Source organism: Monopterus albus, unplaced genomic scaffold (genome assembly GCF_001952655.1).
Source record: "Monopterus albus unplaced genomic scaffold, M_albus_1.0 scaffold50.1, whole genome shotgun sequence".
Classification (NCBI taxonomy): domain Eukaryota; kingdom Metazoa; phylum Chordata; class Actinopteri; order Synbranchiformes; family Synbranchidae; genus Monopterus; species Monopterus albus.
The window spans coordinates 445,225-463,330 of record NW_018127930.1 but is presented as its reverse complement, the minus strand read 5'-3'; the positions used below and the strand labels follow the sequence as shown (position 1 = coordinate 463,330).

At 38.7% G+C, this 18,106-nt stretch overlaps 1 protein-coding gene across 5 annotated transcripts in view; it reads left to right on the top strand.

Moving 5' to 3' along the window:
* The first annotated feature begins 263 nt into the window (after nt 1–263).
* The window catches only part of tcf4 (transcription factor 4), a 224,862-nt gene continuing 207,019 nt past the window's right edge, over nt 264–18,106 (top strand). Inside the window, exons 1-3 of one of the 5 annotated variants that reach the window (XM_020601110.1) lie at nt 264–1,081; nt 1,397–1,435; nt 7,231–7,303. In XM_020601110.1, the coding sequence (XP_020456766.1) occupies nt 980–1,081; nt 1,397–1,435; nt 7,231–7,303 (214 nt within the window). In that variant the 5' untranslated portion in view covers nt 264–979. Of the gene's footprint in view, nt 1,082–1,396; nt 1,436–6,258; nt 6,280–6,969; nt 7,023–7,230; nt 7,304–18,106 lie in introns of those variants that run through there. The other 4 variants (XM_020601112.1, XM_020601113.1, XM_020601111.1 and 1 more) reach the window with 4 other exon arrangements.

Sequence of the window (18,106 nt, the reverse complement as noted above, 5' to 3'; positions counted from 1 at the left end):
ATGATGCAGTTAAATACATTAAAAGCATACATAATTAATAATATATTAACTTGGCTTACATTTTTTTAAACTTTTATTTTGTCTACAAGCACCATTACAGTTCAAAACGCCTTTTCCTTCCCTAGTTAGCCCAATTAACCCAATCCAAATCAAACCAGCCAATCACCGTACCAGTCCGCCAATCAATCAACGTAGCAAACCAATTTTTCTTTAAAATTTATTTATTTTTCTTGCAGAATTTCTGCTCTCTTCTGCAGCAGCAGCAGCAGCAGCTCAGTGCTCGGCGCGGTGGTGTTAGACGAGAATGTAAGCTAGGTGGCCGCACCAACACATTTATTACACCGAGACTGTGCCAAACGCACATGGGATCCGTCCTACGTACCCGGGGATCTTCAGCACCCGCAGCCCAGCGGAGGGGACCCGCAACCCGGTCAGGAGCAGAGCTCACCCTGCTTGAACTCTTCCACTGACACAACACACGCCCACAAAACAACCTCTACACGTTTCTGAGGTGATCCTCTTTCCTCCACGAGAGGCTCGCAGACTCACAGCGTGTTATTTATTTATATCGTGTGTGAGCCTGACAGTCATCCGCGGCGGACTACTGCGTCTTAACGCGGAGAGGTCGGACTTTGGCTGGAGGAACACACCAAAACACACGCGAAAACGCTCTCGTTCTGTCGCCCCCTTCTTTTATTTCCTGTCAGTTTTTTTTCTTGCGATTTATTTTCTGCTGCCAAACCAGGAACCCGGGACTGAGCCCGTGCCCGAGGATGAAAGAAAACTAGATTTGTGATCGAGGCTTTGAGGTTGTTTTTCTGGATTTATTTCGCTGTGAAGGAAAGAGATCCGGGAGCGGAGCGGTGCGCAAAAAGCCGAGGTCTTCCTCTTCTCTTCTCTCCTCTCCCACCCTCTGCCTCTCCATCTATCAATCTGTCTGTCTGTCCCCTTCTGTCTATCTCTCTCTCCATTTTTTCCCATGTTTTTAGGTCCGTGTGATTTTGCTAAAATGCATCATCAACAGCGGATGGCAGCTTTGGGAACAGACAAGGAACTGAGTGACTTGCTGGATTTCAGCGCGGTAAGGAAATTCATGATCTTTTTCTTCTTAATATCACTATAGTATCGTGACAATACAAGCCGTAAAGGAAAATAAACGGGTCCTGTAGGCTTCATACAGCGAGCACTGTTTACAATGTTAATGTATGAGTTGTACGGCAAACATACATATCTTAGCCTTCACTCAGTCTTTTCAACTATTTGCACAAAAGTTGTTTGTTTATGTAGAGTAACTTGCAGAAAAGTCAGTGGATATTGTTTGTTTTACAATTTAATTTTCTGTTTGTGTGTGTGCAGAGAATTGTGATGCTGCATTAGTAATTTTGTTGTCTTATAGATGAGAAACAGCGATTTGAAAATGTTCCCAACATCCATGGTAGTATATCTCATTTTAAATCTTTTTTTACTTTATGTGTAGCCTGATTTTTTTTTTGCCCATGATAGGATTTACAAAATGTTTCTTTCTGTCTGTGTGAGTTTGTAGAGTGCTCCACGCACTCTGCACCGTGTTGTACAGAAGATAGATGCAAAAGGCTCGATGTTGAATTGTGAACCTGCATGACAGACAGACAGGCAGCCGAGAACAAACAAATGTGCCACATTCTCTTGCCTCCGTTTAAATGTTCCTGTCATAGGTTGTTAAATGCCTGAATTAATGACAGTGTTTCAAAGTTTGTGTTATTTAAAGAACAGTCTGTGTTGTGAAGTTGACGGACAGGAAATAGTGTCCGTGCTCACGGCCATGTTTTCTCTGCGCCTCTTCTCCTCTGGGAGCAACTTTGGTCTGAAGAGGAGGAGAGAGGGGGGAAAAAACAGAAACACCCCTAAATCTAGGGAAAAATGGGATTAGATTAATCCCAACAACACGTAGAAAGACAGCATGGACATAATGTTTTCAGAAAATATCAGTATTACAAGAATGAGGCTAGTGATGCTGTATGAAATATAAATATACAAGAGAAAATCACTTAGTTCACCTTTGATAGCGTACATTTCTACAGTAGGCTAATGCAGTAAACCACATCACAGCTGAGCTCAGATGAAACACAATAGAGTGACTGTATGGGATTATTATAGGGACATCTCAGCGATATTACAGGAGGAAATATTAACATAAAATATCTGAAAATATAAATATGACAGGGCTGAGGCTGGTGATGTTGCATGAGCTGCAGAATAGGAGAGAAATTCCAATACATGTACCTTCCAGTCCCTATAGGAATGTTAATGCAGGGAAAAAAAATCTCATAAGATCACAGCTGAGGCCTGCATACCTACTGTAAAAGATCATGTATGGGTGCCATAGGAATAAGACGTCATGAGAAATTTGAACTCAAAAGCTATTAAAAGAACAATATAAACCCACCACTGAATTCCAAGACACACTATAAACTCCTATAACAGCACTAACAGCAATTTTTCAATATTAGAGAAATATTATAGATATTATAGCTCATAGTTTATGTAATAACTCACTATAGGCTTGCTAATATTTGAAAAGTGTACAGATATTATAGAACTGTTAATGTGCAATATTCAGCAAATGGCATAGAATAAAGTCACAGTAATGTCAGTATTGGTACATAATATGCCTTATATCAGTATTATAGTAATAATAATGTGTGTACACCTTAAATACAGCAGGATCACAGCTAAAACCCATATAGTGATGACATACCTGGCAAAATAAAATCACTATAACCTCTTAATTTATTGGCACACACATACTCTGATGTCACTTTAGTGTTATACGAATGACAAAGTGACATTTATTGTGAAATGCTTACAATAAGATAGCTAAATTTATAATTTAATAACATATGCCAATTGCTGTAAGAGCATTAGGTAATAATATTCTAAGATTGCTATAGTCACCTTTTATTAGAAATAAATTAAGATCATTATATTTACTATTGAAACATGTAAACTATTGAACCATGTAATAGAACAACCACAGAAGCATAACAGGCCTCTATAGGAAGGACTTCCCATAAATTTATAAATTCAGAATTCCTATAAATTCATCATTTTGTGACAGATATTCTCAAGTACTATAGGACTATAATGGTGGATCAATATTATACACTTATATTTCCATGCTTTTTTACAAAAAATTGTTTCATGATAAATTATTCAGACAAAGGAGAGCAGCAGCAGTTAAAATGTGTCTCTCCTCATAAACGCAGGCCGAACCTTCATTTATGTCATCGTCTATTTTTACATGACCACAAGCTGACACCAGCAGCACAGAGTAGTTTGACTGGCCTATGGATAGACTTGCTAATAATCAGAATTAGGTCTTTTATCTCCCTAACATTGATTTTGTCTTTATTTGTTGCAGCTGTGAGGGAGATTGAATACACAGCAGCCTCCGTATCCAGCACACACACTCACAGGCCCCACGAGCTGCATAAATCAAGGTTTAATTTACTTGCATTGCGGTCAGTTCAAAAGATAAGAACATTTCCCTCAAAACCTTAAATTCTGAACAGCTTTTAGCATCTGAAAGTGTGAACCTCAGTTCACAGTCACTGAGATATCATCATCAGACACACACAGGCCTGATGTTTATCCAAAGAGGTTATCTGTCAGGGTCAGATGCCTCACTTTGATACTGTGAACAGTTTTATTTTAAAGCTTTACAGTAGCTCATACAGTAACACAGCAGGGATCAGTATTCAGCTTCAGTCTCTGTCTTATGGTGGGCTTTATTTTCCTGTAGATATGTAGAGCAGATGGTAGCTAGTTTTGATGATTATCTCATATGTTTAAGTCAGACATGAAGTAGATATGAAGTGTTTCTTTCCAAAATGAGCCGTCCGACATTTGGCAAAACTGACACTTTAGAATAAAAACATGTTTCTCACAAAAGTGAGCAGGTGATTTGAGTGATTGGATCCTGTTTATTTTTCACAGATGTGAATGAGGAATTTGATTTCTTTCTGCATTCCAAAAATGTTTGTGCCTGCAGCGTTTTTGAAAATGAGCTCTTCATATTTATGTTCAGATTTGAGCTGAGAGTCTGAAATCATTAAGGCTGGGTATCAAACTTCACTGCACAAACCAAAAGGTGTCCATAGTGTCAATTATCAAAGTACCAAAAGGTGGCACCCAGGGGTGCAGAATCAGGTCACATGACATGGTCAAGCCCTCTGAGACCCCCGAAGAATTAAAATGTAGGTGTATCAATAATTTCTAGATAAAATAGGTCTTTTGGATGAGGAAAAAGTGTGTCACAGTGCACAAACATGTGCTTTATGATAAGCTATGTGCTTTGGGGTGGGCATCAGGACATTATCTCTCATCTTTGCAAATTTGCATCAGGAGAGCATTTTGGAACACAAGAAAAGAAGTGAACAAATTACACTAAAATAAATAGAACATTGAAAATTTTAATTGGCCACTGGGCACATTTACAATAGCTTCTGGTCACCAAAATGAATCAAGAAGGTCCTGGGGTCTTACATGTCTGAGTAGATGTATGTCAGGGATCCAGGCAGAATATCAGTCACCTGCAAAAAAAAAAAAAAAAAAAGGCTGTTGATGCAAAATGAATTATGGACAAAGAAAAGATAAAACCTTCATACAACTATATCACAGTACATTGACTTTAACTGCAAACCTTCGGCCAGTGCCTATCACCATAGCAAGGTAAGCAGAAATCCAACCTGTTACCCACGACTTTGTACTGATTCCTGTCTATTCGTGCAAATCAAACATAACAGACAGCTAACTGACTCTGATTAGAGAAAAGAAGCAGAAAACCTATTTTTAAAAGTTGTATATGTGAATTAAAGTGTAATTTAAAATATAACATATGTTATTTTATAATTAAAAGCCCTTCCAGCTGGAGAATGCTGCATTCTGTACACTGTAAGTTGAACAGACGCACAATAGTGTGTTAAGTGCAGAGTGGGGTATGAACAACCACTCTTAGCTCACACCATACTAACAGTATGACTTTAGTAAACTTGTAAATTACTAAGAGCTTGGAATTTCTGTTTAAAGCACCTTTAGGAGGCTAGTGAACTACAAGTGCTGTTAGCTTGTTGGCCTTTGCTGTGATTAGCAACTAAGGTGTTGTTTTTGTCAAACTAAATTAACTCTACAGCACTGAAATATGTCCTACACAACAGGAGAGGGACATTTTATGAAGTCAGGAATTAAGTAGTGTAAGTAAAAGTGTACATTTTGAAAATGAGCTTTCTTTACTTACCTTAAATAATCAACACTGTTGGCTAGCTAACTGCCATTACACGCAAAAAAGGACATATTAATTAATTAATGAAAAAAAAAACAGACAATCTATGCCACAAATGAATGATATAAACTTTTTATGATAATGGAATTGTGAATCTGTGCCCCCTCAAAACATATGACTGCATGATGCCTCTGTCTGCAGCAGTGGAGGACAGCGTCTCAGCTCTAACGTTAGTCTGTTGGTGATAGGCTACAAAGTATTCACACCATCTGCCACACTCTTCTTTCAAAGTTGATTATCAAGTTATTAAAATGCACTCAAATGATTTCCTTTTCTGAACATGAAATAAGATTACAGACAGCTCTTGGATATACATGCTATTAGTGTCCTCCACTGTGACCTTGCGGTTGACTTTCGTTCTGTCAACATTACAGAAATCGCTTTTTAATATTTGTGAATTGATTTAAAATCACAGAGGATATGAATTGCGATGTTTATGTGAATGGATTTTTTCATCCACCCCTACTATGCAGACTGTTACTACTACTGTTTCTGTCAGGGACTGAGCACTAAGGTAAAGGACAGTTTAAATTTCCAAAATAGTCAGGCTTTTTATTTACCCAAAAGTGGAGAAAAAAAAAAACTCAAACTCACACTCAAACTAACCCAACAAACAATACCAATGTATATACTGGTTGGCCAAACCAGTAACACACACAAGGGATGGAGAAAATACAGTAGCTAAATAATAGCTACCAGTGAACATTAAACAGACAGTTTGGTAACAGCTTAATATTTTTCTTTATGTAAAAGAAACAACATAATATAGTAAATAACATTTTAACATGAACTACAAACAAATAAACTAAATAAGTCTCCCAAATCCCCCCTTTCCTGTATCAGGCACTTGGTATAGTCCAGGCCTAGTGAAAGGTATTTAAGCCTGCTGCCCGGCTCAGTCCAATCTTTTGTCTCGACAACCTATGCGCCCGGACCAGCAGAATGTTAACTTGACAAAAGTTAGTACAACTTAAATTAATGAAATGTTGATACAATATTAACCAAATGCGCATGCTACATTGATTAATTGTGCATGCCTAAAAAATAAACCTAACATTAAATCAAATTTCTTGTTTAATTGTATAAACATAGAGGAGGCCACATACTGGCTTGTTTAGAAGTTGAAACACAATGCAAAAGTACTTGACCCTGGTTTGGGACTAATTGATCTGGACCTGGGACCCCACTTAGGACTCCGTCTACCTGGTTTGATTTGGGATCAAGCTTGAGATTTGACTTGGGACTTGTACTTCTCATGGGACTTGACTTTGGACTTACTTGGCTCTTGGACATACAGTACCTGTCACAGCCTGGGACTTTGAGACTTATATGGGATATACAAAATGGTGACATTGCCTGACCTATGCAGGTCCAGTTATTAATTTTTAGTCAACAAACTGCCAGTTTTAGACCTTATTCCCATCAGGCAAAATTCATATACAGCCACTTGTGTAATGACAACATTATCATTTGAGAACCTCTTTTGTTAAACGCTAAAAACATTTATAGTATGTTTCTCAATCTAAAGAATCAAAAAATGTTGATATTTGACACCAACACTGATGTATGTTATTAGTATAAGTATGATAAACATATAAATGATACCTGGTCCTATCATGATTGATGTGTTTTTTGTTAAAAATTCTCAGAGTTTCCTTGCCAAACAAGATATTTACAGTTTGGAAAGCAGAAAAATGCTCCGGTAAGATAAAAATTCAGATCACTGAGTGACCATTTAATGATCAGAATCTGGCAACAGATTTTTTTTTTTTTTGTCAGCCAAATGTTGTTCTTGAGTTTTGGAATGAAGCTTTTCATGTGTAGCTGCAGTGATGTTTCTGTAGAGATGTATCTTGCTGTCTGCCATGTCAGAGCTCTCGGAGGTAATGTGTGCTCTGTTTGCCTCGTAGATGTTTTCCCCTCCTGTTAGCAGTGGAAAGAACGGGCCGACCTCCCTGGGGAGTGGACATTTCTCCGGCTCAAGTACGTCAGCCTTCTCCTATTTTTCATCCTGCTCCTTCTTCTCTTTTCGTTCAGGGCTCTTCCTGTTCTTTCCTTTTTACACCTGCTCACTGCTGCTGTGCTTGCTGTTTGGACCATGTTCTGTATGTGCAGATGCAGTTTTTGGTTTTTTTACTGTTTTACTTTGTGGGTCACTTTATCTTAAGAATACTTGAAAAACAGCATTTTTAAAAATATAGCTCATATATTCTTTGAATACTCTGGTTGGCCTTTTTGAGCTGCTTGGTATTTTCTTTTACTAAAATATTGTCTTAATTAGGTGGTGTGGTCCCCTAGCCTGTCTGTTAGCCCCCATCCCACTGATTCCTGATGAAGACAGAACTCATAAATCATAGCTGGGCATTGTAGTTAGTTTAGCGCACATTACTTAAAAAGGAGGAAATGGTGGATTTGCTGGGGACTATATTCAGGTGCAGATTAAGACACAGTGGGTGTTTGAAAGAGACTGAATATCACAATGTTATATGTCAAAATAAATAATGTGTGAATGTTGTGGGGCAGAATATTGTCTTGAGGTAATGACTGTTCATATGTCTTTATGTTTAAGCAGCATGCTTGTTTCTCAGCTACTCAAGTTCATTCCTGAAGGAGACTTCCTGTTTTTCTGATTTGCCGCCCTCATTCTTTCCTGCTTGTGTGTGTGTGTGTGTGTGTGTGTGTGTGTGTGTGTGTGTGTGTGTGTGTTGTGGAGATCAGTTCACTGTGTTTTTTTTACACACTGGTATGTACACACACTAAAATGTTATGGATGTGAGTGTTTGAATGTTAACTTTAACTGTGCATTTAGCTCAGTTACAGTGTGTGCCAGATATTCTGCTCTTTCTTTACTAATGAATTAATTAATTCAGTAAGTGGGTGATTAATTTATTGTTGTGTTTACTTTTGCAGTCTGTTTCACTCATTGAGCCCGTCAGAAAGTACTTTATGTCACCAAGTCGCTACTGCAGCAGTGAGATAGTAAACTAGTTGAAGAATGAGTCAGTCTGGCTGTAGGTATGTAGTAGTGTGTCAGTAATTCGTTCATCCAGTCACTTTGTTAATAAGTACATATGTGAGTGATGAGTTAGATTCTTAATGTGCCATCCAGTCAGTCAGTTACTGTATTAGTTCAGTCAGAGATACGGTACATGCATCAAGAAACTGACCATTTGTAGCAAATGCTTAGAAAACAGATTTTGGTGAAACTGTTCTGCTCTGAACTGATGAAAGCAGCAATAAGGATTCTGCTGAGAGAGCTAATCCTCCACTAGTTCACTGATTGAGCCAATGATTTTCAAGCATAAATGAAACAGCTGATGGCAATCAGATAATGTGGAGCAACTTTAGTGCTTTGCCTGAACCAGTGTGTTGCTGTCGTTCTTTATGTCGCATTGAAGTAACACGAGAGGTGGTTCCAGCAACTTCAACACATACAAAAGCACCAGACTGTTGTAGCCATAGTCTGATTTCTAATTAGTTCAATCAACAGTTTAATTGTGTGCTAGAGAAAGCATTGATCTGTATGGTGAGGAAGAATGGTGAGCCTATGAAGACCAAACCTTTTTCTCACTTTATGATTACAGTTTATCCATACCGTACAGTAGTTTATGGTTAGTTGTTGGCTAAAGTTGATAGCTAAAGTGCATAGGTTAATATCTCAGTGTCGGTGTCAGTTTATTTATAAAGTACATTTAAAACAACATGAGTTTGCCAAAGTGCTGTACATGGAAAAATGAAGTTTAAAAACATAAAACAAGTAAAAAAGAAAAAGGAAAGATACCACACCATGCTATAACTATGAGCAATAAGAGAAGTATAAAATATAATCGGTGGGGGCAAAAGGGGGGAAAGAGGGAAATACAAAGAGTTATGGGTTATGAGCCAGAGCATAAAAGTGTATATTTAACAAAGATTTAAAGGCAGACACTGTAGGAGCCAGTTTAATATGTAGGGGCAGGTTATTCCACAAATGAGGGTCTACAACAGAAAAAGCACGGCCCCCTTTAGAACCTTTACTAGATTAAGGAACAACAAGAAGTAGATAGTTAGCAGATTGAAGAGATCTAGGGGAGCAATAAGGTATGAGTAGTTCTGACAGATAAGGGGGGGCTAGGCCATTTAGTGCCTTAAAGACTATCAATAAAATTTTAAATTGAACCGAGAAACTAAAAGGCAACCAGTGTAAGCAGGCTTAAACGGCAGTGATATGTTCTCCTTTCTGAGTATTTGTGAGCAAAGGGACTGCCGCATTTTGAACAAGTTGAAGACAATATAGGCAGACGCCAGTGTACAGGGCATTGCAGTAATCTGAATGACTCGAAACAAAAACATGAATAAACTTCTCAAGGTCTTTTTATAAAAGGAAGGTTTTAACCTCGGATAGAAGTCTTAATGGGTAGAAGCTTGAACTAACCACAGAGTTTATTTGTCCAGTTTAAGGGCATTATAGAATACAGCTACCAGGTTGTTTTTTTTTAAAGCTGTTTTTAGATAGGAGTTTAGAAATCCCAAGTTAAAAACCGTGGCGTCACAAGCACCACTTGGGCCAAAAAGTAATAGGATCAGTTTTGTTTTCATTCAAATTTAGGAAGTTAGAGGCCAAACAATCGGACAAACAATCAAAGGATTTAAGGAGTTGTTACCATTGCCATTATCAGCGTCAGGGGGAGATAGGTTGGATATCATCAGCTAAACAGTGGGACGAAAATCCATGTTTTCTGATGATGGACCCCAAGGAAAGTATACATAGAGGAAATAAAATTAGGACCAAGGATGGAGCCTTGGGAGATGCCATAGGACACAGAAACAGTGGAATACCTAGTCACCAAGGCTAACAGAAAAACCTCTGTCAGATAAATAAGACCTCAACCAATTTAGAGCAGTATCAGACATTCCAATGGAATTTTCAAGGCCACCACAAGGTCTAAAACCGAAAGAGCTGCACAGGTACCTGAGCCAGTAGTTATGAGTAAATCATTAAAAACTTTATGAAGAGCTCTAAAACTGGACTGAAATAACTCAAACATAACATGCCTGTCTAAACAGGACTGAACCTGTACTAATACTGCTTTTTCCAGGACTTTTGATTAAAAGGAAAGTTTAGAAATAGGTCTAAAATTTGAAATACAAAAAGATCCAAGTTAGTTGTTTTTTATTATTTATTTGTGGCTGGACTACAGCATATTTGAAAGCCAGCGGAACAGTGCCAGATTCCAAACTGCTATTTAAATTTTTATAAGTAAAGAATCCAACAGAGTCAAAAGCCTCCTTAAGAAAACAAGCGAGAGCATGTGTACCTGCCAAGGCACAACTTTCACTCGCGCAAGTGGGTCTCTTGTGAAAAATGAGATCCAGAACAACACAAAATTGTGTCCTAAATTCTTGATCCGGATTGAATCCAGATATTCATTTAGGGTATGATAGGCAGTTAACACTGTGCATCTTACCTGAACATTTCAGGGTTCTCTCCTCGTTGTAGGCCAAGCTATGGCTGAAAATATGTGTTAAATGGGGTTTTCAATGTTAAATTTAAATGGCTGTCAGATCCAGAATCTTGTTTGGATACAGATGAAATTTGGTCTGGTGTTAGACATGGCTATCCTACTTACGTGTGCTAAATTTCAAATGATTTGGATAACTTTTGGCAGAGAAATGAATTTTTAAATTTTGCCCCATGTTATAGATGGGACTTTTTGTGAATTTGTTTTCATAGATTTTGGGACCTTGACCTTTGACCTTTTTCAGCCAAAATCTAATCACTTCTAGGGTTGGTCCCCATCACTGTCTGTACCAAGTATGCTGATGATCCATACCGCCATATGTGTTTGTCCATTGCCAGACAGCTTCAGGTGCATTGTCACACCACCCTCTGGAATGGAGTAGAGCCAGCTGTGACTTACATGTAGCCAGGAAAATCAGTAGAGATTAATAAATGAGCCAACAGTGATGCAGATGGGTGACAAAACAAACATAAAGAGTCTTAGGAAAATGTTGGGCCACCATGTACCATTAGGAAAACTTCAGCCCTCCATGGCATTCTACAAGTCTCTACTTTACTCAGTTAGTGTTTTGATGATGGTGATGGAGAGCACTGTTACTCCAACATCTCCCATAAGTGTTCTGCTGGGTTGAGAACTGGTGACTATGAAGGCTACAGCATTATGATCCACATCTTCATCATACTCATCAGACCACTCAGTGACTGCTTGTGCCTTGTGGATGGGTGCACTGTCATCCTGGAAGAGACCACTCTTTTAAGAACTGTTTCATAAAAATGATCACTCAGAACAACTTTGTATTTGCAGTGTCCCTTCCCTCTAAAGGGACAAGTGGACCTGAACCATCTGCATTTATTATGTTTCTCTACTACTTTATTCAGGTCTTTCCTTAAACATGTCACCCATCTGTATACAAACAAGTGAAAAAAGACTATTACATTCTATATTGTATCCAGATATAAGGTAGCAGGTTGAATCACTGGATAAAAAAACGGATTTCTTTATAGATAAAAAAGCAGAAGTTCCTCAATGTATCTTAAGAATTCTTATATTAACACTATTTACAATAAGAGTATTACATGTAATATTGCAGTTAATTGGCTGATGTAACTTTGTAAATGAAGGTGATCATATGAGGTGTCAGCCTTTCATTTTAAAACAGATACTCTACCTTGAGCCATTTGTCTCCTCCTGTAGTCTCTGTAACTGGATGTACAGTTCTATAATTTGTCTCTGGTGTGATCGTATTTCTGCATGTGGACCATGTAGTAGTATTTTACTTTATTATATATGTACTATGTTCTCTAACGTCCTCTCTCTGTATGAGACAAATCCAGCATTTGTTTATCAGATGAGGAAGAGACATTCTTTTCTTTTCACAGACAGCCTGGTTGTTTCTGTTTCTCCCCTGTTATTTGCCTCTAAACGATGTTCGGAAGCCATTTTGTTTGTTGGCTGTAAAACAGAGAGATGCTGAGACGTCTCTTTGTTTACTGCTTCATTGTGTGGTTGTTGTTGTTTGTGCTCCGTGGTTTTGGTGATGTTGTTTGCTTCCGTGCTGTGCATACAAATGTGAGGAAGGACAACAACTGTTACAATTTTGGAGAAGAAGGCTGAGTTTCTGTAGAATTTGTAGCAGTTGTTAGGCCTTGGTTTGTTGCTTCATTGTGTATCTTCATTTGGGATTTTTTTCCCACTTTATACAGGAGCACACACTGTTGCCACACACACATGCACTCATCCATATATATGAATCTCACTCAGTTTCCCATGCACACAAATCTAAACACCCACATATATTGAATGCAACACACACACACACACACACGTTCTGCTCACCCCTGCTGTGGCTTTCTGCAGGCCTCGGCATTTTGATGAGCCTGCCACTGTTTGTGAATGCAGCTAATTAGAACTCTCTAGACCTACACAACCATGAGAGCAGCGGTTTCCAAAGGTTGGGTCGAGGCCAGAGCCTGGGACATGGCAACACTGAACAGGGTCTGTCTTCTTAAGGTTAACAGTCAAGATTTTAATTTGCATATCAGCAAAGTTGAATAACAGTTTGAAATGCTTGAAACATTATATTCATACTCAGTCCTTTGAAATTTCATCATCTCATCTCATCTCATGTCATCAGTCGCATCATCTGTGCTCAACACTCGTGTCTCTGCAATGGATTAATTTGTCTTATGTCAACTTATCTCATCAATTCTCTGTAATTTGTGACATTTTAAAAACTGAAACAAAAGCAGAATTGGCCCCAGGCCTAAAATCGACACAATAACAGTTTGGGGGCCATCAATGGGAAAGTTAGATTTGAATATAACTAAAAATGTGTATATTACACTATTATACTTTAGAACCATCTTATCTTCTTTGTGCTTTATTTAAATTTACTTTGATTTGATGTTGTCTGGAAAAGAGTGGTCGACTATACTACTGATAGCAAAAATGCTGATTGGTGCACTTAACAACAGTTTACTTTCGGTTTACATTCTACTTTCATCATCATATTTTAAACTTTTCTTTTAAATCATACTGTAGCTTCAGCTTTATTTCAGACACCTGTGAAAACATCAGTGGTTTTCGGTGGACTGATGAGAAGACTGTAACCTTCCTCGCACAGAAACAGAGGAGCCATTTTCCATCATATTTTTACATTTTCATTTGTTTGAGGCTTGACTTTAAATTGTCATCTCCTCAGTGTTTATGGCACTTAAGTGAACACTTAGCACCATTAACTGTTTATCCTGATGGTAAATGGTCTTATACTTGTATAGCGCTTTTCTACGCTTTACAGCACAATCAAAGCGCTTTCACACTACTTGGCCATTCACCCATTCGCACTCTCAAACGCTCACACATTCACACACCAGTGTTATCACCGGGGGGTTCACTGTCTTGCTCAAGGACACTTCGACATGTTGACTGGATAAGCCGGGAATCGAACCTCCGGTTAGGAATCAACCCGCTCTGCACAGAAGCCACAGCGAGCCAGAGCCGCCCACAACTCCAGCTTAAATGACAATATACATTGTTTATTCCTACCTAAAAGTGCATTAACTAAGATTTTACACACACATAGTTTGATAAAGTTAAAATGGGACGGGAAGTGTCTCAGCTATGCTGGTTGGTTGGCAGTGGCTGCCTGCATATTAATCAGTGTCCATGTCTATCACAGGAATAACTACTCTTTCATTATGCTTGCATGCGCAGACCTTATATGCCTTTTAACTTTGTAGTAAATGTAATTGGTTGTTCCGATACAGCATAACATTAATCCTTAAATGGATGAAGCGTTGCATTTTCATAAACTACTGCAGCAGGAAAAAGTGGAGAAGTGAATATGGTGTAGGCACAATGGGTAATGTTGTCACATCAGTGTCTTGGGTTTGGTTCAGTTTTGAATTCTGCTCTAACATTTAATCTAAAGCTGCTTTTAAGTTTTGCTTTCTCTAAATCAAATGCTGTGAGTCAATGCATAACATAATGAAACTTGTTAAACACTGTCTTTGAGCAGCACCTCCGTAGCTCATTCAGGTCAGCAGCCTCTCCCTTATCAGTGAGCTATTTTTGCCACTTGCAGCAGTCGCGGCATTGTGTTTGAGAGAAATGTAGAGTAGGCTAGTTTAGACTTTAACTCTGGACACACTCCTTAGATATCGTTTGTATTTTCATGGCTTCAGTATATCTGCTCTTGTTCCTCCACAGGTTTATCTGCTTGATCTATGTAACAACATCTGTGCAGTGCAGCTTTAGTGTGTGTACACATGTGGTAGTGCACTTTGTTTAGTGTGTTTCTTAGATTACACTACTAACTTGTTATGTATTGGTTTTCTAGTTCCAAAGTGGGCACTGCCTCTGACCTAAATGGTAGTAAGAGCAGAGCTCAATGTCCACTGGTTCTCAGCGGGAGAATCCTATGTGCCGGCCACCAGTAGAAGCATGACCCCAGCTTCTGCCAATAGCAGGATACAAGGAAGTGTTCCCAGGGCTCATGAGAAGGCAGTAGTCAGTAATAAACATGGATGAGTTTGTCTGAGTTTTTGCTGAAAAGAAAAAACAAAAAAAATACAAGGCTTTTGCTCTGATGTAATTTGAATGAGAGAAGGTGAAATGGTGATGTGTTTATGGAGGAGAGTGTTAAATAGACAGTTTCAATTGTTTAAAAAAACCTTATAGTCAATATTGTAATGTTCATGTAGGTTCACTTTTGTTCAAGCACTTCAAGTTAATTGTTGTTCAACTTAGGTAACATGTCTGCCCTAAAATACACAGTAAAGATCCAATACAAAAATTTGCATTTCTCTGAGGCTGTGGCCTGGAGAAAAATAAGACGGCTTTAAGTAACAAATTTTCAAACACATGACACAACAAGGTTAAAATAAATTTGTCATAGTGAGTTCCCCATAATGAACAACTCTACATCTCTATAGACGGGTGTAGGAGCAGGGAGAGGGGACCGGGTTGGATAACCATGGACGTGGCCTCATACCTGAAAGATGTGAATTGCTGTGACCACTTCATTTAAATACGAATGATTTATCTCCAGCCTCTAGCAGGCAGTTGTGCTGTTTGTCCCTCTCTACATTTCCAAACTGTGTTCCCTCTTTCATTCAGTTTTGTTTCCTTTCATTTAATAGGTCAGAGGCATTGGTCAATGTGCTAAAAGTTGGTATGGGAGTGTGTTGATGAGAGAGAGCCACCTGAACTGAATGAGCTACAGAGGTGCTGCTCACTGCACTCACTTCAAGCTGTGCAGGGGTCACGTTATTACGAGAAAAGACAATATGTTGTTATAATGACAAAATAGCCTACAGTATGTCATAATAACATGAAAAATGTTTTAAGTATCTTGTAAAAACGAGCAAAGTGTCTTGTTATAATGAGAAATGTTTCTCATTAAAACGATTTACGCTGCCATAGGCAGTTCTTGTGCATCCTTTGAAATATAATCCTGCAGGTGCCACTCTGATATTCACTATAGACAACTCCTGCATCACTTTGCAGACTTGAATGTTTTTCTGCAGGCAAACAGCTGAGCTCTTGCACACTGATCCACACAGGATCCACTGATCCATCAGGAGTAGGGCGCTCCTGGAAGGCTGATGGGAACTGCACGCCAGCTGAAAGCCATTCAGATGGGAAGCACAATCTGAGTGACATTTTTTCCCAACCATGTCTTCTCATAGAGGTTGAATTTGGAAATGACAACCTTCACGCAGTACTATGAATAAATTAGAGTTTTGAGGCCGTCTCCACATTCAACATAAGCCCTCATATTTTTGGCAATAAATTTACCTTAATGCACAAAACCATCTAAACATAAACGCGCACAATCCCCACGAGTTCTGGCTGACATGCTCAGCCCACGGTCATCACCAACCAGGAAGTGGATTAGGCATTTTAATTATTGGAAGATTTTGCTGTTGTTGTTTATTTTGGGATCATTCCTGGAAAGATAATGCACACTTCAAACTCTGTGTGTGTTTCTAATCTCTTCCTGGATGAAGCCATTCAGTGAGCGGCTTCACTCTGCCTGTCAAAACCACCACCACCACTCATCTATTTCAGGTCTTGGCTGCTTTTGGTGTTTTTCCTCTTTTATAATGCTGTTATAACCTCTCAGATCTGCCGTTTGTCCTTGTCAGTGGTGTTGGAAGGGGACAGGTGTGTGTACAGTATGTGTGTGCATGAGAGAGAGTGTAATTGTGTATGTTCATGGAGAATAAATGTTGAGCATAAAAATGTGTGTCTGGGAGATTTGAAGAGATTTTACATGTGTGTGAACAAGCGAGTGTGTAAATGTGTGTGTGTGTGTGTGTGTGTGTGTGTGTGTGTGTGTGTGTGTGTTGTTGGAACCAAAGAGGGGGGATGGGAAGGGAGGGTTGGGAATCGGAGTGTGAACCATCTAATCCGTGTTGCCATGGAACATAAAGTTGGCAAAGAAAGATGGAGTAAGTGTTTCCTGAAGTATCAGCAGAAAACAGCAAAGAGAAAGGGAGGGAGGGAGGAAGGAAGCAAAGAGAGGAGTAAAGAGTAAAGGAAAGAAGGGAAGGGAATAAAGAAGTGTAGAAGGAGAAAAGAAAAAGAAAGAAGAAAGGTAAGAAGGAACTGAAGACATAAGAAGGGAAAGATGGAGGACAGGATAAAAGCAAAGAAGAAAAGGAAAAAAGAAGAAATAAAGAAAAAATGGAAGAAAGCAAAGAAAGGGAAAATGAAAGGAGGGAAAATAAGGAATGAAATAATGTTCAACAACTTTAAGCAGCAGATCAGTGTATGACACTGGCTGGTTATAAACTACTGCTGTAGTTCTCAAACTAGCAGTCACAAGATAAAAATGGGACTAAGCTGTTGAAATCATTATCTACAAATTATTGTATGTCAACTCTTCAATTTATTTACAGTGTGACTGATTATGATGCACTGTAGAATTTGTAGATTAACAGCATAGCAAGCTCATACTGTATCACAATATTATTTAGCTGAAATTCAATAGATAATCATATTGATTGATTGATTGACTTCTCAGGGGCAGGGGAAAAAAAACATTTCAATTTCTCCAGGTTGAATTATTTAGTGAGATACTGGATAGCTGGATTTTTTCAAGCCTTTAAGAATTAAATTTGAGAAGGGAAAGCCATGGATTGGTTAAACTGATCACAGCTCACAGACATAACTAATCCAATCCAAGCAGGCATTGCTTCATTTTAAAGGGTCAAAGAGATCAGTTCATGACATTGAGGGAACATGTCACGCAGTGCAACGGTGTGACTCACCAATGTGTTTTCAGAGGTTTTTGGACAACAGTGGAGCTTTATAGTACAGAGGAATTAGATAGATCATGCCTTGGCTATACACACAGTACCTGATAACGGAATAAATTCAAGTTTTGTGTTTGTCTTTTCATGGGATTTGTCACCAGAAGGTAAAATATAAAATATGACCAGGCTTATCCTTTAAAAACCAACTCCCAGGGAGATGATCGCCAAATTAATAAGCTCTATACTTTTTGTTTTATTTTTGGCCCACTTTTTACCATCTTCTTTTTCTTGTCAGTCCCAAAGACAAACAGAATTACAGTCAGACACCTCTGCCAACGAGCGTCACGCATAAGCAGAGAAATTTGGGCAAGGACAGATACAGACCCGATGGCACGCCTGATTTTTGTTCCCCTAATTGGCATAGCTTATTAAGTCACAGTTCACAGCGGAGAAAAAAAGGGGGTTGCTTTAATAATATCCCCTCTCCCATTTGATTTGATGCACTTGTATTGAGACAGATAACG